The sequence below is a fragment of the Festucalex cinctus genome, chromosome 9 (assembly GCF_051991245.1).
Source record: "Festucalex cinctus isolate MCC-2025b chromosome 9, RoL_Fcin_1.0, whole genome shotgun sequence".
Taxonomy (NCBI): domain Eukaryota; kingdom Metazoa; phylum Chordata; class Actinopteri; order Syngnathiformes; family Syngnathidae; genus Festucalex; species Festucalex cinctus.
The window spans coordinates 13,296,014-13,319,136 of record NC_135419.1 but is presented as its reverse complement, the minus strand read 5'-3'; the positions used below and the strand labels follow the sequence as shown (position 1 = coordinate 13,319,136).

Here is a 23,123-nt window from a genome sequence, read left to right as displayed (position 1 = left end):
ACACAATTAAGTTTAGGATTTGTGCACTCTCTGCATCGATATAGTTGACAATTTGAGCAAGAAAACCTGACAGTGTGTCGCGGTTAAAGTGTATGCCTGGAGAAATGTGCAATATGGCTCTCTAATTTGCCTAGTTAGCCCGGGTCAGCAGCGCGATATGCGAGAGGGTCGCGAATGAGAGCGAGCGGAGGATGGGGGGCCTGCGACATCCCGTGCCCGCCCTAATGAGAAGCGGGGAACCAGAGGAGCCGGGCGATGAGATTAGATGCAATTCAATTACGGCCGAGCCGCCACGGGTGACGTTTCAGAACTCATCCTGTTAAAATCCGACTCACAGGCAACGAAGAGGACGGCGCTCGCCGCCACAACAAGTCTGATTTATACGCGCGCTGAGCGTCCAAAGGCTCAGGCGGGATTTGATTGCAGACTGCAATGTTGGGATATCGGTTTAAAAAGGAAATGATTGAGTTTCCACCCATCGCGGCGCCGTCTTGCATGCACTCGGGCGCACGGTTGTTTCAAGTGGGTGTCGGGGATTTAAAAAGCAACTCAACTCCCAGGTTTGTGCCCCTTCACACATTCAGATTAGACGCACACACACACACACACACACACGGCCTGCCCACGCTTCTTCTTGGTTCAACTTTGATGACAAGTTTGCACGGTCGGACAAAGGAAACAAGCATGCACTGAGTGGGAAAAACATCAGTGGCTACTGCAGTTACGCAATTACAGTTATCACAGTCCCTGTTTTATAACACGCTCAATAAATAAATTCACTTTTAAACGCTCTAGGCTTGATTTTGTGTGCACTGAGAAGACAAACGCAGACTCATATTGTATGACACGCATTAAATTTGATGCTTTAACTGACTGGAACATTTAATGAAACCAATAATAAAACCAATGCAGTTAAAAAACAATAGTACTAGCATTAACAGAGACAAGCTAGCAGCGCTACGACAATGAGATTTACATTGAGTAAATTTTACTCTGCAATAAAGTAAACTTTACACTTGGAAGAGAGTAAAATATTATATATAATGTAAAAAATAAAATAATAAATCACAGGGTTCAGGAACAATCCCACAACCTTCAGCATGGGATACGGGCACTCTATCACATGAGCTATGCCACGCTTCCTGTTGGATAAGATTGCTGGTGTGTCCAAAAGGAGACCAAAAATGGTCAGCGGTATGAGGACGTCACCTGACACTAGTGATATACTAAGACACAATAAGGACTGGCATGGATCAGCGGGTAGATCGGCCATCTCACAACCCGAAGGTTCTGCGATCGTTCCTCAACCCTTGGGTATTTTTTATTTGTTTTAATATTTGACTCTCTTCCAAAGTGTAAAGTTTGCTCTAGTTTAGACTGGGACTGAATATAGTTTTTCTAGAGTAAAATTTACTCTTTGAAATTTACTGTGCACCTGATCAGACCATATTTAAGTGGCTGGCAGAGGGTAAACAGCCTTTCTAATGTGACACATTTCATGCATATTTGAAGGGCAGGCATCAAACCCTATGAAACATTGTTTTCAATTTTTTAAATCGCCCCTTTGGGCGACACAGCTTTGGGGGTACAGTACACACAATGAATGAAAAAGCATTTATAATAAAATAAAAATCATGCCAAAACAAAAATGAAAAACAAACGAAAAAATATATATATAATGTGCTGTATAATAAGTAAATAAAAAAAAATACTTTAATGGAAAAATGAACGTAAATGTAAAAACATTTATAATAAAATAAAATACATGCCAAAACAAAGAAAACATAAATTTAAAAAAATATATAATGTGCTGTATAATAATTTTAAAAAAAACGTACTTTTAATGATAAAAATGAATGTAAATGAATAAACAACATATATGATGAATGAAAAGGCATTTATAATAAACTAAAAATCATACCAAAACAAAAAAACATAATAAACAAAAAATATATATACTGTGCTGTATAATAAGTAAATGAAAAAACAAACAAACATACTTTTAATGGGAAAAAAATGAATGTGAATGAAAAAAGAACATAAATGATGAATGAAAAAGAATTTATAATAAAATTACAAATACCAAAACAACAAAAAACATAAGACAAACTAAAAAAAAATGTATAATTATTGGGATTTGTTTTTTTTTTTGTTTTTTTTATTTAACGCGGATTTCCATTATTGCGGGTAGTTTTTGGAACGTAACACCCGCGATAAACGAGGGAACACACAAACGATTGGGGGTGGGTACCAAATTCCCACTTCTCAGTACAGACATGCTAACACTCTTGTGGTTTGGTTAATTTTACATTTAAAAGTTGTTTTAAAGTTGGCCTAAGGCACACCAACTTTCAGAGCTGACTTTTAAAGAAACAGGTCTAAAAGTAATCAATTTCTTGACAGACTATTTACTTCTAACCAGATCCCATCTGCTAATTTCCATACAAATGTAAAAGCAGGCAAGCATGGAATCTTCCTTGAATCTTCAATGAATCCAATTGTTCACATGCTCAGGGTTTTGTGGCTCGCCACAGGCAGGTAGAGAGGAAAATATCAGCCATTTCAAAATAAAAAAAAGGTTTGTGTGATTCTAATCTCGCTGATAAGAGTCCCCTGCTCATGGTAATTAGCATAATTTGTGCTTTTATTTCACATCCAAGATTTAAAAAAATTTCCCACTGTAGGATTTCTTCTTCTATGATGCTTTTTGTGCATACTTTATTCATAATTATCAAGTCATACGCCGTGATTATAAGGAAGAAAATGGTTCATTGATCTTTTTTGCCGAGACCAGCCCTCCACTCAAATGGGTCCCAACCCACCAGAGAGCATTTTAACCCAGTTAAACTGCATGACATCTCTTAATGTGAGGAGCTTTTATTGCTGGGAAGCCTGCCATGCTATCCAGCTGGCTCGGGGTTGGTGAGGTTCTGAGCGTTTGCCTCGGGAAAATGAATAATGCATCCGTGTTATTCAAATCGTCACTTTGCAACTTTGGCTGTAGGTACCACAGATGGGAGGAAGTGCAGCGCAATGAGAGGCTGCCGCTGCTGCCGTTGTGCTCATGGAAAATGGGTGACACTTTAGAAAAGCTTCAGACTATTTCACTTCACTGTCAGACATTTTTTTTTTTTTACCAGTTTGGGATTTTGTATTGTAGAACTACAACTCATCGACAGTCAATATAAAAACTTCAAATATATTTGAATTGAACTGAATTATTTTGCGTGTTTTGCAAGTAAAATTTTGCGGAAAACAAGCTCACCATTTTAACGACTGCTGTGACTGAGAAATTGCTAAGGGACTACAAGCTCACCTGTGCATGCCCCCACCTTAAAAAAAAAAAACACAAACGAGCAGACAACCAGTCGCCCGATAACCTTGAGTCCTGACAGGCGGACGTCTCCAGAGGGAGCACCCTCGCTCTTTGGGAAGGATGACACACTCTGAGTTGGTCTTGGCTATACTCACGAAAAAGGTCATGTGCTGAGGATGTGACTATTTGCTGCAGTGCAGGAGGCACATCAGAAGGGCAGACGCACACTGTGCAACAGTCTCAGAGTGCTTACGAACGCTGCTTCTTAAGAAAAGGTTACTTTGTCATTCAAAAGGACTGCAAAGGAAGGGGGAAATGCGCAGAAATGAAGAAAGCGCGGAGAAATGAAGAAAGTTGTTTTGCTGTGGTCTCCGAGGTTGTTTGTAGGCTGCCTGTTTACTGAGATAAGGCCTTGCGGAAAAATTACTCACAGTGAGGAAAAAAAATAATGACGGATATTAACTCTAACCACGGCTTCCGAATGTCATTTCCATAACAATCACCTGCATCAATCAATATATATATACATATATATATATATATATATATACACTGTTACATACAGTTGAATGAACCTGTCAGTACTGTAAAGGTGCAATTTACTTCTAAGATATTTCTCTCCAATAAAAGTCAATTTGATGCGTATATCTCAATATATTTCAAAGTGGATTGGTTCGATTCAGTTTGATGCACTCGCATCTTTTAAGTCAAAAACAAAAAAAACACCAAAAAAAAGACGATTTGCCAGTTCAAACCGGTTTTTGTTACACCCCTAGTATGATGTAGATAAAAGCACTATGTCATGCTTTGTCATGTCTAGGGTCAGGCCAGGGTTAAGTTTGAGTTCATGACCTGTTAAGTTTGGGTTCACAACCGTGAGGTCAAGTGTCTGTTTTGAACTTGTGTAACCATCATCTGGTTTCAACTGGAAAAATGCTGTGATGTTTCAATTGGTTTTATACTTTGTGATGTCAATCTTTAATCCTTTACTTAGTCACAACCAATCAGATCGATTCACTGTCTGTAGTAGCTGTCTGAGAAATGTGTGCGTCTTTGTCGGATTATTACCACTGTCTCTCTGTGCAACTCTCTTTATTTCTCATCTAGTCAAGTTTGCTCCACGCCTCTCGATGTGAATAGATAGTTAAAATCGTATTTGTGTCTGCGCTTTGGGATCCAACCTTCAGCACATAACAGTATAAGTGCTCACATTTTCTATATATGTATATATAAACATCTATGCAGTATGTACAGTACACATAGTTTTTTTTGTACTCTTTTATGCAAATATGATGATAAATGGTGCAACATTAACCAAAGCAATCTTTACATAGTTCCATTGTGTATGACTTAATGAGATATCAGCTCTGTGCTTGAGTTTCATTAATTTCACCTTCTTTGCTCTACTATATAGGCAGGCTTCCAAGCAGTTGGGGCTCTTATATTTCATCTGTCACTGTACAAAGAAACTACAGCCAAACTAAATGTGTGGTTTGACCTCACCATAGTGTTTCTGAATAATCTGTTAAAGTTAAAGTTATCTCTGCATAAGATCTGTCTTAAATAAATCTTATATTGTTTCAATATGAGCCGGAACAATCCTCCAAGGAGACACTAAGCAGGTTGTGTCAACGTTAGCATGTCGCTGAGCTAAATGCCATAATTCAATTGATTGCCAAGCGCAATAACATCACCCGCTGATCTTTTAATAATATGGAGATATAATTCCGCTCTTTTCACTTCATTATATTGCCTTTTCAATATGCAAATGTGGATCAGCACACACACAGCCAGCGCCGCACGAAGCCAAGCCTCCATACAATAATCTCGTGGGACTTCTGAATGCTATTTTAGATTGTAATGAGATGGCCTTTGACCTTTGGATTCAAGCGGAAACCCCTGTAGAATAAATTAGCAGCCACTCAATCCTGGCAAACCCTGACGGTGTGCCAACCTTTCCACTGTCTAATCCTCAGGGTCACGGTTGTCTCTCCCTCCCTTTCCAGGCTTCTCCATTTTGCAGGCCATCATGGAGGCGGCGGTGGCAAACAACTGGCAGGTGACCGCTCGCTCCGTCAGCGGCACCACGGATGCGGCGGAGTTCAAACGCATCATCGAGGAGATGGACAGGAGGCAGGAAAAGCGCTTTGTGATTGACTGTGAGGTGGACAGGATCAACACCATATTAGAGCAGGTGAGCTTTCCCCACACTCGCCGTAAGATGGATCGTGCTGAAAAAGCCCAACTCTTGACATTTAATTATCGTCAAAATGAAATTTTATGTGGCTGTGTTTTATAAAAATGTTTTAAACACTAGATGTGGTAAAAAGACAAGGCAAGAAAAAAACTCGGCCCAGTTGCATTATGGGAAACATCAGTGTTTCCTCACAGTCATTTTGTTTGTTTGCTTTACTTAAAACAGGGTGCAGAGGGACACTTTGTTTCTTTCAATAAAATTCCTCTTAGCTTCGTTGCTTAACATGGAATCTTGCTTTGGCCCTCCCACTGACTTCATTATATTGTGTTTTTGTCATCATTTTCAGCAGCAGCAGGGAAGCGCTGCTGCCCAAAAAAACGCCCGACACACTCATGTAGATAAAAGTTTTGGAAAATGGCTCTTAATTAACTGATTCACCAGCCGTTGGGCTGATTTTGCCAGCCCACAGAATAGTGTGTCCTATTACTATAAAAACATGGAAAATATCTACCAAAAGAAAGATTAGTTTCTCTTCTTTTCATTAGAAAAAAAGTCAATTTGTGTCTGTTTCCGTTCTGCAGCAATTAGCATTAGACTGGAGCTAAGTTTCATAAATATTCTCATTCCTGGTGAAAACAATGTCAAAAAGAGCTTGTTGAAACATAGCCCTGACTGATCTCATATTCTGCTGCCACCTGTTGGCCGTTTTTTTGTAATAACTATCATTGCTTTAAGCCACCTAAGCTACATCAAAGCCTTCTGTATGCCCTTGCATAAAAAAATAAATAAAATGTGTAAATTTGTTTTGGGGAGTGAAGGACAAAGTATTTAAAAAATGTATTAACATGTTTATGGTTTTGAATGCGTTAAATAAAAATGAAAAGCCTATTAGTCATCTCACAGCAGGAGAGGTAAGTGGCTGAGTTTTTCAGACTTCTGAGGAGGGAGATGGAGATCGGTGGACCAGATTGGTTTTATTTTAAGGGATCGGCCGATCGCCAATCCCAAAATTAATTAAATGGGCTGAGCCATCCACCGATCCAGGTCCAATGTAATGGACCTTTCCCAAATGAACCACATCACATAAGATAAGATACAACCCTCTTTTGGAATGCAATTTAGGGTTAGGCTTGATTTTCTCATTTTCTTAAATTAAAATCAACTAGTTTAAATGTGGTAATTATGGTTCATCATTTATGTGTTTTCCACTGAGCAAGATTTTGGCCAACAGCTAACAGCTGAAAGGGTCACAGCCTGCATTGTGGGATTTGAAGCTGAACCAGAGATTAAAGTTGAAAGTGTGAAGCTATTTTGGAGAGGCCACCAATGACGTTGCTCGGTTAATCCTCTTCTTTGTGGGGAAAAAAAATAAACTTAAAAGAGGAAACCCAAAATCACTTCTTCCATTTTGTCCATTCGTTCCCACAATAGTCGAAGTGCAATCTTGCATCATTTTACCGTGCACCCGAGTGCTTGCTGCCGTTGCCTCAGCTTAGAAGGCAATTATCTAACAAATTAGATTGTGCTTGTTAACATTCATTTGAATATTGGTGTCTCGGTGCCTCACCAAAATCCTCTCAATGACTTTTAACTTCATTTGTTATGCACAAGTCTCATTTCTAGCCAGATTCATACTTTCAAACATTAATTTTGTGTTGCTGTTTTTTTTTTTGTTTTTTTTTTACTAGTCTGAAGGTGCATTAATGCGTTCCTGTGTAATTGTTCCAATAATAAGGATGCTGGGCCAAAATGATGATTTTGTTCTCATTAAAGATGTTTTTTATACCTACTTTTAGACATATTTTCCACTTCACCAGCTATGTATATCATATTGGCTAAACTTTGTTTTTCAGCACAGGGGGAGATAGAGCTCTAATAACCTTCATAACAGCAGTGGGCCTAATTTGGCCCATTTTTATCAGTGATAACCTCAGCATGAAACTTTTTTTTTTTTTTTTTCCTGTCCTTGCCTAATTGAAATAATCCACTAGCGCAGATGAGTCAGAGGAATTGAGGGAAGCTGCTGGACTTCTCTTTGCTGCAGACCCCCTATTGAGGCACATAAGTGCGCACATTAAAACAGGGACTAGGCGTCTGCTTTGTGGGCAAATTGCTCCCAATGTGACACTCGCTTATACCTGGACATAAACTTCATGTGTCTACCTGCTGCTGTAGTTGTACCAACTAACGACTGTCCTTACTGAAGGACAAATGACGAGTTTCAATCACCAAAGTCACGGACAAATTTCACCGACAACCTTTGTTTACATCATTGAAAACTGGACAGGCAAAGCGTCAAGTAACATTTTGAGACTTTGAACATATAAATGTAAAAACAAGTTAATGACTGATTGTTAAAATGCTTGGAATGGAAACATTAACTTTAATAGCGTTAAACACTACAAAACATTAAATCACATTGATACTGGCAATAGCCAGTTGGGGGCTAGCTAGCTAGAAACTAGTGGTGCCATTTTTGATGATTGACAATCTACCAGAGTGACAGACAGACAGATAGACAGACATTCACTGTAGCTAGCTAGATAGCTAGCAAAATAGACAACAAAAACTACTGTAGCTAGCTAGCTAGCTAGATACTGAAGCTAGCTAGATATAGAGAAAGACAAATTTCTAAAATATGTTTATTATTATAGTTGCACCTGTGTCAGTTCCTAATATATCTCAACATCACTATAAACCCCAATTATAGAAATATTAACACTTCTATGAGAGGGTAAACACTACCGCATTGTCATACTTTTTGATCCAACTTGACCATCTATCTTATTAAGTGTTGACACTATTGAGCGGCATGCAGGAATCTTGAATGAATCCAAAATCAACATGGCCGAGAAATATTTGTTTATCATCCCATCCACAGACTCAGGTTTAATTAAATAAAATGCATACATATGGCTACCAGCCTTGCCCATCAAACTCATAATGCAATCAGGAACGAATAGTAAAAAGCAATGTTTATTAAGATGTGTAATAATTAAGAGAATGTTTCATTGTGCTTCTTTGGTGTGATTTAAATGAATAAGCTAGCGAATCAGTATATGAAATAGAAGTTTATGAGCAAAGAAAAGGAAAAGAAAAAGCAATTATCTACTAAATTAAGCTCACCAAAATGTTGATTTTTACTTAGATTTTTTTGCTGTTTGTATTATGAGTGTGTAAATTTGGTAAAAGTGTGTTTTATTTTATGGAACTGCGACTGGAATGTAATATGACTTTCGACCATGTGTGCTGTGCAGCCAAGGCACTTCACCTGCATGTCACCTTATGGCTACCCCTTAGTGAGCTGTTATGCCTCTGCCCCCGGTGGCTGGTGAGTGTGTAAATATTTGCTCAATGTCGCATCTGCGAACCCAAAATAAATACTTTTATTTACCTTAATACAGAGAGGATCGTCTTTTAGGTTTGTGATATGCAAATATTGTAATTTGCATGAATTAAGCAATGACAAAATTCAATACTGTGCCGCTTTATGCTCAGTGGTAAGCAGACTCACTTTTATTAACTCGATTTACAGCTTGAAATTACGTAGCGACCCTCTGAAAAACATATTTGCATAATGCTGCATCAGGCACAATTTTGTTTCGGAAAATAAAGTTTCAACACGTGAATTTTGGGATGCTGAGGAGGAGGCTATCGGGGCCATTACCATTTTATTGTTTAACAGCCACTTTGTATTTATCACCAGCAGGACTTTTCCCATCAATACACTGCAGTGCAGAGAAATTAATGCAACGGCCATTCTTTCCTGAGTCACAACACATTTTTTATTGCACACATGCTTGAGCATCTGCTGTCTTGCTACACTGATCGAAATGATAATTCCTCAAAATGAATCGGCCTTTTTGCGAGTACAGTGTCCGGCCATATATAAAGCCATGACTAATCTGATGCATCTATGAGATTGCACACATATAGCCTCCTATCTGCTATGCGCCTTCCTGGCCCGCTTCCCTCCCGGGATTTCTTCGCCGGAGTTTGCTCAGAGGCAACAGCCTGCTCATCGCCAGTGTAAAGAGAAGCAGGCGAGGGGGAGAGACAAATAAATAAATAAATTTAAATGAAGCGTCTGGGACAGGCCCAGGGCGCACAAGCTGTTCAAAGACTGGAAGGGAACGAGCTGGCTCTGCCAAAGCTGCATTTTCATACAGAAAGTGAGAAGGATTCATGGAAAAAGAACAAAATTTGAGCGGCGCATCTGGGGATTTGTTCCAACATCCCTTCTCCTGCCTGCAGAGGCATAAAGTGTGGTCATAATGCTTTCCCACAGAGACAGTTAGCTGTCCCTCACTACATGGAAAACACACTTGGGCAATTCACACAATCTGAAAAATTTTGCCTTTATTTTAATTCATGAAAGTGAAAAGAAAATTTGATTATAGTAGGAACATTATCCTATGAGAGAATTGGAATACAAATGAACCAATCAGACAAGCTTATTCCTCTTTGTGACCAGCTCATGCAGCGTAACTACAGCTACAAAAATAAATCACGTAGACCTATACATAAACACAAGGTGAATATTTATGTGTTGATAGCTAACACAAGTGGTGCTGGCAAAAGGAAGCCAATACATTTTGGTGAGGATCAGGATAAAACTGCATATGCACTTTTTTTCCCGTTTCATAGTTACTGTCCACTTGCATCGGGCCAAATGAGACAGTGACCCACCACATCCAGCAGATGGGGCTGTGGTGGGAAAAAAAATATTTGGGTGTGTGGCAAGAAGCACCATCTTTGGGCCATTAATTAAGATCCCAAATAGTGGGTGCCAAATTGCATGTTCGCTCACGAGCAGGTTATGCACACTGTTGGCAACAGGCGTATTCATTTATTTTTCTAATTAAGCTGTTAGAATTAAACGGTAGATAGGACAGAAAAGTTGAAATATTTGCTGCAAAATACATCTACATCAGCGCAATTACAAATTTTTTTCCCCTCGTTTTGTGGTGACAAAGTATTTTCTCGCGCTTCAGATAAGAAGTGAGTTCTCCTAGGATGACCAAGCTGATTGTATTTCTAAGGTCACTTTATTAGGGAATTTTCGGAGAAGCGGACCGCAGCCTGGCTTGTCTCGCTGGTGATGGTTTTGCACACAAAACATCCAGACGGTTCATATACCATTTTAAAAAGATTGTTTTGGTCACCAAGAAAGATTTGGGATAGCACTAAAAGCAGTGTGGCAATTGAATGTAAAGGTATTTGTCTAACATTACAATTAAAACTCGGGCGATTCCACCCCAAAAACTTGGAGAAGTGAGGAACAATTTTCTCAGTTTGCTGAAGTGCAGAGCTGGAAAGAGTTTTCTCTGCGTTCAAATGGCATGACTCCTTCTTGTGATTGACTCCAAAAACTGCAATGCTGCATAGGTGACACGTCACAATATTATTTTTTTTAATGGTATTTAAAAGATATTGGAAAAATTCTCTCCGCCACCTCTCATTTTTCTGCTTTGAATCAGGTTTACACCTGACACCCTATTTTAAACATTTTTGTAAGAGCAGACTTTTTGATATAGCGCTTTTATTGATTTGCCAATTACAAAAAACAAAACAAAAACAAAAAACAAAAACAAAAACAAAAAATCAATAAAAGGTTTCAAGGTTAGTGCCATTTATATAACAGCATAAAAGTAATGTTGATATATTGGTAAATGATGATTGATAAACCATGTCTTAAAACCAGTCTGGCAAAATCGAGTGCACTTCAAACCAGCAGAGTTGCTGTCGATTCTATGTAGTTTGCAGTCTAAAGACGAAAACTGTGGGTTGAGTTACATTCATGCAAATTTGGCAATTTAAAACAAGAATTCCAAACATTCAGAAGCAGATTACTCCAACCTATATATATATATATATATATATATATATATATATATATATATATATATATATATATATATATATATCTTTTTTTTTTAAATGGCAATCACTTAATAAAGACATTAAGTCAAATACCCACCCAAAGGCCAAGGTCTTTATGAGTGTAGCCGCAATATTGGCATCCATGCAGAATGCCTGAAAGAAATATAGTTCAACTTTCTGCCCAAAAATCTAATTACTGTATTTAAATTCCTGGCACCAATCCTGACTGTTGCGGGCCTTTTGCTCACTGCTATTATGTACAGAATTAAATTGCATTCTTGTGTTATCATCAAAAAGAAAAGGACCTGCTGACTCCAAAGGCTGAGAATGTTTTGCTGACAATTTATGCACGTGTCAAGGATGCAGTGTTGTGACACTAAAGTCTGCGAAGCAGAGCATGTTTTTGCTTACGACATAAAGCAAAATCACAGCGATCGTTTTCACCCAGAGAGGAGAAGGACACCTTGCTGTTTCAAAAAGCCTCACATAAAAAGTTGCGCTCACGAGGGTGTCTCATTATTTTCATTGCCTTGAGGCATCAAGTCTCAAATTGATCTCATATCTCAGCAATGACAATCTGCTGAATATGAATCAGGTGTTTGGAAATGTTCAGCAGTCGGAGCGTAGCCAGCACATGACAGCTATATTGTATGGCTTCATTGTGTATTAAATCATGGGCACAATGTATGCCCTAATGCCATGCTTAGAGAGAAACGGAATATATCGAACGGATTTACATAATTTGGACATAAAAAAGGTAACCTATTGTGCTACAGTTACAGAAAAAATAGGTAGATTAAATGAAAAAAAATGAAAGGTTGTTGACTATAACTCTTTCATCAACAAAATTAACATTAGCGAGCAGCTAGCTAGTATTTCACTTCCTTGAACACAATCACAAACTGCTTTACTAATCAAACACCATATTTTACATTTAATCTGTGAAACACCGTGAATAAACCAGATTGTTTTGCAGTTGATCATGTGTAACATTATCATCATATCATAACCACGGGAGTTGGGGGTTAGTACGCTGTTTTTTTGTTTGTTTTTTTCCCCGTTTTTTTCTGTGAGAAATTGTTAGAAAAATTTTAATTTATGTTGTCTTTATTGGCATATTTAGTATTGGACTAATCCACAAGTAATTACAAGTAATCAAGTGGGTATTTTATTACGCACTACATTTGCGAACAGGTAATTAATTACTAACCGTATCGGAATATAGTAACCAGCCCAACCCTGTCTAATGCACAGAGGAGCGTATCATCTTCTTGCCAATGGCTGTTAGCCAAAGCGTGCTAATAATTCCACTAGGGGACACTGAACAAGTGAACCGAAGCTCTTAAATCTCCAATTCATTGTGAGTGAAGTGGAACGCGGCGAAATCTCCACAGCAAAGAAGAGACAATTGCCCCTCTGGATAAAGATGAAGTGGAACCTCGAAGATTCGGAATTCTGTCATGTTCCACATTTGAGGAAAAAAAAATAGAAACAATGGAAATTTGAAGCCATCGAACGGTTAAAATGTAATAATTACTGTGAAACGAATACCTCTCTGACAATATTAATCAAAAGTGATCATTTGATATTTTGATTGTTCTTGTATTGGATCTCTTGGATACATTTTCCATGGCATATCAAGACCAAATATAACGTCCCTCTTAATGCAGACATCGAACGTAATCATGGTTCATCTTACATGGAAGGTTTACAAATTAGTGCTAAAATGATGGTAAGAAAATCACCAACTGAAAGCAATCATGTATTATAATTGACCAAATTATGTTTCATCATCTCAGAGATAATTGTTTCAGCATATGAGGCTTCTATTGTTTCATGTTTTGTATCACATAATGTTGTAGATGAACACTGATCTGTAATCTGTAATACAAATACGGGTCCATCCCAATACAGTACATCTGAATATCATAGAATATGTTATTTACTTATGTAGTTTAATTCAAAAAGTGAAACATTTTTTTTAATTGTACCATTAAAAGGAACTGTATTTTCTCCAATATTCAAATTCATTGTGATGCATGCAGCTATACGTGTTAAAGTAATTAATTACAAATACAATCTGCACTTAATTTGGCACATTATTGTCAGGCCTTATGAGACTTTAATATCTCAGAAGGGCCTCGTCCATATGCCTGAAAAGAATGTGAGATGTGTACAAACAGTGCGGAGGCTATCATTATCCGAGCTGCTTCTTGTCTTGCAGCACAGCCTGCATTGGAAAGGTCAAAGCTAGAGGAGAACGTGAAGCTGTAGCTCTACATTTCCAGCTCTCCGTGTGTCTGGCAGACTACATGAGGGTGAAGTCAAGGTCGTCATAGTTGTTGTCTGTCGTCATCGGGCTTTTAAGAAAAACTAGGGCCGAGACAGCCCTGGTGGATCAATTTTCAAGAGGCTATGAAAATGAGGAATTGTATTATAGAGGGGGCAGACACACTAAACACTTTTCCTTCTCCCGTGTCACCATGAAAGGGAATAATGGGTTAGCAGGTTTCTGTTTGCATGTGTTTGAGATTAAAAGCAACAGGAATCAATTCAGGGAGAATGGTGATGGCATAAACTGGATTTAAATTAGCTTTGTCCTTTGAAAAACCCCCACCAATTTTAAAGGAAATAGGAGCAAAATTGCATTTGGTTTGCTAAGGCGGAGATGACAATTGCTTGTGCTCTCAGGGAATGAAGGTTGATCTTTCCCCCTTGACAATAATACGAAGTCAATACTCAAATGAAAGCACAAAGACGAGAATCATTTTCTCATTGACTCCATTAACACACCGTCATTGTTCCCTTGCAGTGGCTGTTTTAATTTTTCGACAGTCAAGGCAGTGTGAGCAGTGTCTTTTATTCAAGAAGTTGACAGGACGAGAAGCTGGCTGTGCTCCATGCCAAGGTTGTCGTGTGCCGCCGCTGCGAGTCTGACAGCGAGCCCAGCAGGGGGGCGGGGTATTTGGCCGGCCCGCTCCAGGGCAGGTGTGACGAGGCTTACGGCCAAAGTCAAGGTTAGGACGATAAAATGCAGGATTCCAGCAAAAAAAAAAAAAAAAAAAAAAGAGGCCAACATTTACAGTGGGAAGGGGATGCGTCATTGTAAAAGAGCCATTAGATGCACACTGATGGATTCTGATAGCCGCCTGGCTCTGACATCCTGCGGTGCTTCGGGTTTAAAGCCATAACGATGGGGAAGTTGTCACAGAACACTGACCCTCCCAAACGACTTGACAGTGAACAATGCGCTCACCCCAATTGCACTGCTCTCCGGGAAAAACAAACGTTAAGTCCTGGGTGGACAGGTTGTAAAGAGAGGAGCGGTTTGTTAAATTTATACGGGTACCCCATTAAAACTGTGGCGACTAAATTGTTTGCTGTATTCCAGAGCTTACAGGTCAGATCAAAAGCAGCATAGTGAAGGAGTAATAATGTCATGGAAAATGGTGAGGTGGTGTCATGATACAAATGATTTACTGATTCGCTAAAACTAAATCAATAGTGCACCGTTAACAAAACCGATTCGTGTTGGATTGTCTGTCTGTATAGCAAGACACTATTTGGTTCATGGAATTCCACGTAAGATGTCAAGACAATACAGTCGTTCGATGACCACTTTTTTGTGGTTTTCGCCCTATCGCATACATTTAAATCGTACAAATTTATACTACAGATTTTTCGCTATATCACAAAATTTTGTGGTGATCATTATTCTATTCGGACATTTACCGAAGACACACATAGCAATAAGCAAGAGCATGGAGCAAACAATGTGTAAATATGTCAGAAGTTTGAGATCATTTTACTTTTAAAGAAGATAAAGTGCAAAGTGTTTACTGGTTTAGCAATTGCTGTCTATGGTAAACGAAACACTGTTAACTAATTTACGTTAGCCTACTACTGCTAGTTACAACAAATTATAATCCATCCAAAGGAGGTCAAGGATAGACTTCACTTTATTGAACCAACAAAGACAGAACACATTCATTCACGAGCAGCAGCACAACACGCAGGCTGGCTAATGGTTAGCTAGTGCTATCTTGGGCCAATAAGACCAGCTCTATTCTCATTCGATGACCTGGTCCTGCCTATCAAAAGGGACAATCATTCAAAGTCACAGAAACTACAGAGTAGGTGGCGACCCCAAATGGACAAAATAACACCAGCACCTCATATGCATATTTAGTGATGGTATTCATGTAAAGCTACTTGGTGGATTTGTGTCTCTTGCAGGGGGCTTCTGGAATGTAACCTCTGTAATAAATAACTTATTTTCATCTGGGTCAGGAAGAATGATTACACTGAAAAAAAAAAAAGAAATTTTATTTAAAAAGAATTGGGCATTTAATGTGTTTGTTAGGTTACATAGTTATGAGGCTACTTATTGGTCCATAGACAATGATGCAAGATTTTCTGAATAGATAGAAAGGATTTTACAAATTCATACTTCCTTCTAATGTAAATTTACCCACCTCATCCAAAGTTTCATGGAAATTCGGTAGTTTTTTTAGCTAGTTACCAACACCAAAACAATACACCTTGAGCCTGGTTTTCATTAGAAAGGGATCATCCTTTATTATGTCAGTCAACACGTCCATAAATTCATGGTTGTATGAATTTGCTGTGGAAGCATGATGGCCTCATAGAAAGTCTACCCAAAAGGATGTAAACTACTGCACATGCACAAACTGCAACGTAATTTTCATTTCCTGTAAGTGTCCATATCTGTCCTGACAAAGCAAGAAGAAAGCAAACATGCTAATGTTGCTTTAAACTTGTGTTGCAGTGTCCATATAGGGCAAAATAAAATCAATATAAAGATGTCAATTTTCTACTGTTCATACTGTAGAAGTCATGCACAATATCGTATCTTCCTATATGGCTGTTGTCCAACATGGTATGCATATATATGTTATGCAATAGTATCAGGACCACATGAAGTGTCAGTGTCAGACTGATCAACAAAATAATCAACAGTGGGAGGAAAATGTAGCATAAAAGCAGCATGATTGGTAGCAGAGTGATGGAAAGGCGTAGAACAGCACTTACTATTTTCAGACAGGCTGCGTGGGTTGAAACGCGCTTTTATGCTGCAAAGGTGTGATATGTTCAAAGCGGAGCGGCATCCACAGTACATCTCACTGTAAATTGCTTTAAATATGTCATTTTCTCCCCCTTCTAGTTCTCCTTTCTGTCCAACAGCTTCTCCTGCACAGTGACTTCAAAGTGAGCGGAGCAGTCAAGGATGTTCCGCGTGCTTCTCTCTCATTATCAGCGTCACCTCAATTAATTTCTGCCTCTTGTCTTTTTGTTCTTCTACAGGCCATATTCAACTTCAGAAGAAGACCGTGTGCTTAGACGAATCTGCCGCATTTACGTTTTATTTATGTAGCCGCTTATATAATATACAACTCTTAATTTTTTATGACATGGATGGTTGACTTTCCTCGTGTTGTTCTCCAATAGGTTGTGGCCCTGGGGAAGAACAGTCGTGGCTACCACTACATTCTGTCCAATCTTGTAAGTAGTAATTGAGACGCTGCAGGGCGTGGGACCTGCCTTCTGCTATACGCAGACGTCGAGGTTCCTTAATGGCACGCACCCAAAACTTTTGCATTAAATGGTTCACATTTTACCCGCTGATTTTATCAGTACCGTTATGGCAGTAAGACAATATTGGACAAGTGCTAATAAATGTGAATGTGCAATATAAATAGCCCAACAGGCAATAGAAAATAGCAGTAAACATTTTCAATTGCCTGTGGAGGACAGCGTTTTACCGGCAGCCCACTCACTCAGCTATGAGACATGTTCACTTTGCACAAGTTTGAGGGATCCCACTCACATTTTTCCAGATTGAGAATGTGGTTACAGTGCTGCACTTAGAAAAAACACAACTTCACCTTAAAAAGTGAAAGTCCAGGGCATGGCTGCAGCTGGATTTAAATTATAATTGGATTAGAATTATTGAAGTGACACAAGTAGACCTCTTCCAAATGTGGATAAAACTGGATATGAACTGAATACCTGAAACTGAATCTCTAAAAATATACGACTTCCACAACACGCACCCGATTATTAGGGATGTAATGACATCCAAACGATAAAATAATTTTCACGATGTTGTGGGGAGGCTAGAAAAAAAAATACATAAAAAACACAATAATCAGGATTTTTTTTTTGGGGGGGGGGGGATTTCTGGAAGTGATAACCGCCGCAGTGGCCAAAATATTCCCAATTAAAATTAAACTGCACTAATTAAGTAACCACCAGAGGGTGCTAGAACTACACAAATGGAATACAACTTCACCTTTTTGATAGAAGTGCTGCTTTTAATATTGTGACATGACGACAATGATATTGTATCAATTTGAATATTGCGATATTGCCACATTTATTTTTTTGTCACAGCGAATTAAAACAGTAAAAGTAGACTCATTGGATATGTCACTTGGCACACACGCAAAATAAAACCGTCAATAAAACCGTCCATTCTAGGGGAATGGTTTTATCTGGCTTCAAGTTGCACAACAAAGTTTAAAGCAAGCAAACACGTTACTTTCACCTTGCCTACAGCATGAGCTTCTTCGTACAATGCACCTTGCGCACTGCCATAATAACGCTAATATTTTTGTAGTGTTTCGCCTTGAGCCTTATTAAAAAGAAACAAGTTTTTGCTAACCCTGCTTCCCCTCTTCTCGTCTCAGGGATTTTCTAATGTGAGTTTGGACAAAGTCTTTGCCGGAGGAGCCAACATTTCAGGGTTTCAGATAGTCAACCCTGAGAACCCCATTGTGCAGCAGTTTATGCAGCGCTGGGAGCGGCTAGATGAAAGAGAATTCCCAGAAGCCCGGAATGCTCCTCTGAAGGTACTTTGATTGGAAAGGCCTTTCACTGTGCATGCAAAGTAAGATGATCGCTCCCTCTGAAGTTATCTCTGTCCTGTTTTGTCTTTCCGCTCATCGTCTGTTTGCCTTTGTCATTATGTCTTCCTCCCGCTCTCTTTACTTCCTCTACTTTGCATCCCCGCCAACAATCAATATATCGATAAGCACTGTGAGGCAAGGTTATATCGCAGCTCCAATTTACATCTAATTAAACAATGAGCAAGAAAGAAATGGATTTTGAATGGCATTTAATTAGTTTTGTCAAACTGCGGTGGTCAAAAAAAAAACGACAACAAAAAAAAACAAGTTGCCCACGCCGTCACTGTTGAAAAGGTCAGGCTATGTTAAAGGGGACGTGCATGGGGAATAAGATCCCGTATTGATGCGCCAGCCTCCTGCAAATTATGCACTAAAAGTTTTAAAAGCGATTCTGACCACATGACGAGAAGTTCTAATCAAATCTGGCTGATTAGATTGCTGAGATAAATGCATTTATGGAGTACTCGTGTAGCTTCAGAGTACTCAAAGCTATTTTATTCCATCCCCAGATGCTTATTCAGCTTCATGAGCAACTGAGTAATTGGACTTTTGCTTTAGGATGACACTTCAGTAGGATAAAAGGGGAGTGGGGGTCAAACCAGCAACCTTTTAGTTCCATTAACTGCCTCTGTCGTCTTAAAAAAACGAAATGGCAAAGACATAAGAGGAATCCCTTCGCCAGTGGGCATCCCACCAATACAAAATTCAAAATCAGTAATCCAAACTTGCTGCGTTTCCACCCGTTTTTTGTTTTTTTTCTTCGATTACAGTACACTTCAGCACTGACACACGATGCCATCCTGGTGATAGCAGAGGCCTTCCGCTACCTGCGGCGCCAACGCGTGGACGTCTCTCGCCGCGGCAGCGCCGGAGACTGCCTTGCCAATCCCGCTGTACCTTGGAGCCAAGGCATCGATATCGAGAGAGCTCTGAAAACGGTAGGGGAGGAAGAACGAGAGGAAGAGGAGGATGGCGGGTGAGAGGGGGCAAAGGAATGAGTGGCGAAAAAGGCTGGAAGAAGCCACGCGGAGATAGCGAAGGAGAACGAGATAAAGATGGAAAGTGACAGAGAGAAGGGGAGCGAGCGGGCGCGGAGCCGTTCTGCCTCCAGATATCTCTGCGCGGAGCTCACTCAAATTCAGACCCTCATTACCATAAAACTACATCTTTTATTAAAATGAATCCAGTTCATCATTTGATTAACACACTGTGCACACTCCAGTAGCTCCAAGGACATGAGAAGTCTAATACCAGCTATATATGAAAAGTGATCTGTGTGTGTGTCTCACATGACAGGTCCAAGTGCAGGGGATGACTGGCAACATCCAGTTTGACAACTATGGCCGTCGAACCAACTACACCATAGATGTGTATGAGATGAAAATCGGCGGACCGAGGAAGGTAAGAAAAATGCTTTTATCATTCCAAATATGCTGATGTGATTTATTTTTCTGCTCATTATATACATTTTTTTATGGAAAATTAAGAAACAAAACATTTAAACAGTAAAATATTAGTATTAACTAGATGTTATGGGTCAACAGGAATATTTTCTTTCATCTTTCATGATGGGACACTTTTAGCAGGCTGGTCACAGGATGTGTGTGATGTGAATAAAGAGAAAAATTATGTCTTAAAAGTACTAGGGGTATTGGTTCTTCGTATTAGTATTGGTGACTACACAAAAGTTGAGTACTTCTACTGATATTGGTCTGAAAAAAAGTGGTATTGAACATCCCTAATTAAAACCTCTAATATAAATCAATTTTCAGGTTGGAATACTATCCAGGTTTGTTGTCCATGTAGTCATTTGTAACTGCAGATCAAAAAAAAAGAAAAACAAAGGAAAGTAACGCAGATTTACTAAAGTGCTAACTTTGCTAGCCTGCTTGCCAACTTGCAATTCGGTGGAAAACTCACTTTGAAGGGAACAACACCAAGGATTGTGTACCAAAACACATTTCATTTGAATGTATGTTAAAGTTTAGAAAGTTGAAAACAATCAGAGAGCGAGCCGGGTGGTAGTGTGGTTTCGTGACTAGGTAGAGCTGGGTGTCATTCACTTAGCAATGAAAACGGATTTTGAATTGACAGCAGATATGGCCAAGAGGAAGTTATTAGATTATGAACAGAAGTGGCTCGACAACGTAACCTTGAGTAACACCACTTGAAACGAAGTTTTTTTTGTTTTATTTAAGATTTTAAACACTCAATTAAATACCAACATCAGCTTATTTCTAAAAATGCAAAACAAAGGAAAGTAATGCAGAGTTACTGATGTGTTAACTTTGCATGAGGAAAACTTAGTGAGAAACAACGTCAACGATTTTGTACCAATACAAAACATTTCATTTTTATTCTGTTAAATTCTGTGCTCATCAAGATTTGATTTCCTGAAAGCAATCAGAGAGAGAGCCGGGTGATAGTGACAATGACAATTATCAAGAGGAGGTTACTAGATTATGAACAAAAGTGGCTCGACAACGTAACCTTGAGGAACACCAGTACTAACAAAGTTATGTTGTGTTCTTCGGACCACAAACTAGAGTGAATTGGCTACGCCTCTCCTGGTTACAGTCAAATACTGCACTCAATTTTGATCATTTCTACACAATAAATGAATTAATTGGTTATTATGCCTGCCCCGTAATTAAAACAGAGCTAAAACATTCACAGCAATTGTCCTGGAAGACTATGTGACATTTTCAAAAATGGCATTCCTTCTATTTATTCAATGCTAAAGGCTCTTGGAGGAATACGTACTGCAGCATTCTCCTGTTGGCTGCCTCTATCGGATAGCTACTACATTACGATAAAAAAACGCGCACAAATCACACATAGCCTGTGACCAGCCTGCTAAAAATGTCCCATCATGAAAGATGAAAGAGTATTCCCATGTCGTGGGATCGTGCAGGTATGATTTCTGGCCCTCTCCTGGCAGTAATTACCATTCAAATAACCAATTACTGTAAAAGAGATCTGAGAATTTCTTTGGCTCGCCTTTAAAATGGTAATTCCCAGCCGTGCATTCACATGATAACATATAATGACCTCTGGCTTTATTTCATAACCTCACCCAGTTCCAAGAGACAGCTGTGATTTTCTCGTGAGTGTGATCGGCTCCGATATGACACATGATTACACCGCCGGCCTTTGAGGCCTATAAAACTCACACTTCAATTAGCATCACGCTACCCTTACAGCTAAAAAGGCAGCCGAGAGCGGGGATCCGGTGGGGGGCTACGAGAGGTTGGGTGGGGGTCACAGGGTGAATGTGAGGCAGCGAGGGCACACAAGACAAGCTGGGCAGCAGTTTGTCAGGAGTGGGAGGCCAAGTCAGCCCAGCGGCAGGGAGAGGAGGAGGCCCGCAAGCTGCGACTGTCACCAGTTGATGTATGGGGCTGATATGTGTCCCAGCCACTCAGGGTGAAATCAGGACTTTGCCTCTGGAGCAGCGCTCCATGACACGACTCTCATTCCACGGCTCTCATCTCACGAGCATACAGACAGGAAGGGATAAACAATTTGCGGTTTGTGGAAACGACTACAATACTTTCTCAACAGCCCCAGCAAAACTTTGCCGCATTCTAACGCCTCCACTCAGCGTGTGAAATGTTTTTTCTCCTTCTTTTTAACACCTGCCTGGCCCAAATATTTAAAGATCTGACGGGAGAAAAAAAAAAAAAAAAATGGAGGCCAGATGCGAATGTGAAAATCGGAGCCAGCAACAGTTAGAACACTGGCAGCAACATATGCAAGGCGTTTCATCGTGAGCCAGAGGAGCCATTATTTCAGATGGGCAAACAAACACTTGACATTGGTGTGAGTTAAGCATCTGTACGGCAGAATGCAGAGCAACTACCGCGGCTTGGCCTCGCAGAAGAGACCGTAGAGCCACTGGAATTATATGCTCAATTATTAAGCATGTATGCAGTTCACAGGCCCGAATATCAATTATTTAACATAAAACCTGGGAGGCTGAAAGTGGGAGGAATTTCAGTTGTCTGCCATATTCTCATCTACTGCTGAAAAAGCCATTCAACTGCGGTACTGGATTAAAAAAAAAACGTGGAAGAATTGAAAAATTAATGACGCATTTTTATGTATGTGATAATTAGTCACATCACTGCACCAATCACATTTTAACATTCATCTCATTTGTTTCCATTATGCTACAGTATTATAATGCAGACTTGTGGGAAATGCATTGTTTCAAAGTGTGCGGCACTGAGGTCATTATGGTCTAAACCCGGCGTGGGTGCTGCTTTTTCTGTCAAAGGCAACGTTGACATTTTTCTCAAGTCCTCCGAGGACCATACTAAGTTCATGATTATAGATTTAGATCATATGGAAACACGTTTGTTGCGGTTTCATAATGCAAATTTACTTAAATTATTATGCATTAGCGCATTTTTAGGTGTAACATTTACATTTGACATTTTTAGAACCCACATATAAAACAATTACCAAATAATACCTCCAAAATAAAGTTGTTTTTAAAAACCTTAAAGTAAGGTTTTAATAAAATACGAGATCACAAATGATTATTTTCACTCGGGATGTTCAATACCACATTTTTTTCAAACTGATACCAGTACGAGTACTCAACTCTTGAATAGTCACCAATACCAAGTACCGACACACTAGTAATTTTGATATATAAAATTTCCTCCGCAGAAACAATGGCAGATTATTTTAAAGAAAGACTAACAGTATATATTGAAATATAGCATTTATTGGAATTCCGACGTGAAACGGCCACAAGAGGCCGTCACGAGTACCGATACCTTGAATTAAG

At 39.3% G+C, this 23,123-nt stretch overlaps 1 protein-coding gene across 8 annotated transcripts in view; it reads left to right on the top strand.

Annotated features, from left to right (window-relative positions):
* Positions 1-23,123, top strand: part of gria3b (glutamate receptor, ionotropic, AMPA 3b) — a 120,911-nt gene that overhangs the window by 71,769 nt on the left and 26,019 nt on the right. For all 8 annotated transcript variants that reach the window (XR_013284928.1, XR_013284929.1, XM_077531852.1 and 5 more), the window contains exons 4-8: positions 5,323-5,510; positions 16,866-16,919; positions 18,107-18,268; positions 19,096-19,263; positions 19,622-19,726. Coding sequence is in view for 6 of the 8 variants with exons in the window: in XM_077531852.1 (XP_077387978.1) it covers positions 5,323-5,510; positions 16,866-16,919; positions 18,107-18,268; positions 19,096-19,263; positions 19,622-19,726 (677 nt within the window). In the remaining 2 variants the exon portion in view is untranslated. The remainder of the gene's footprint in view (positions 1-5,322; positions 5,511-16,865; positions 16,920-18,106; positions 18,269-19,095; positions 19,264-19,621; positions 19,727-23,123) is intronic.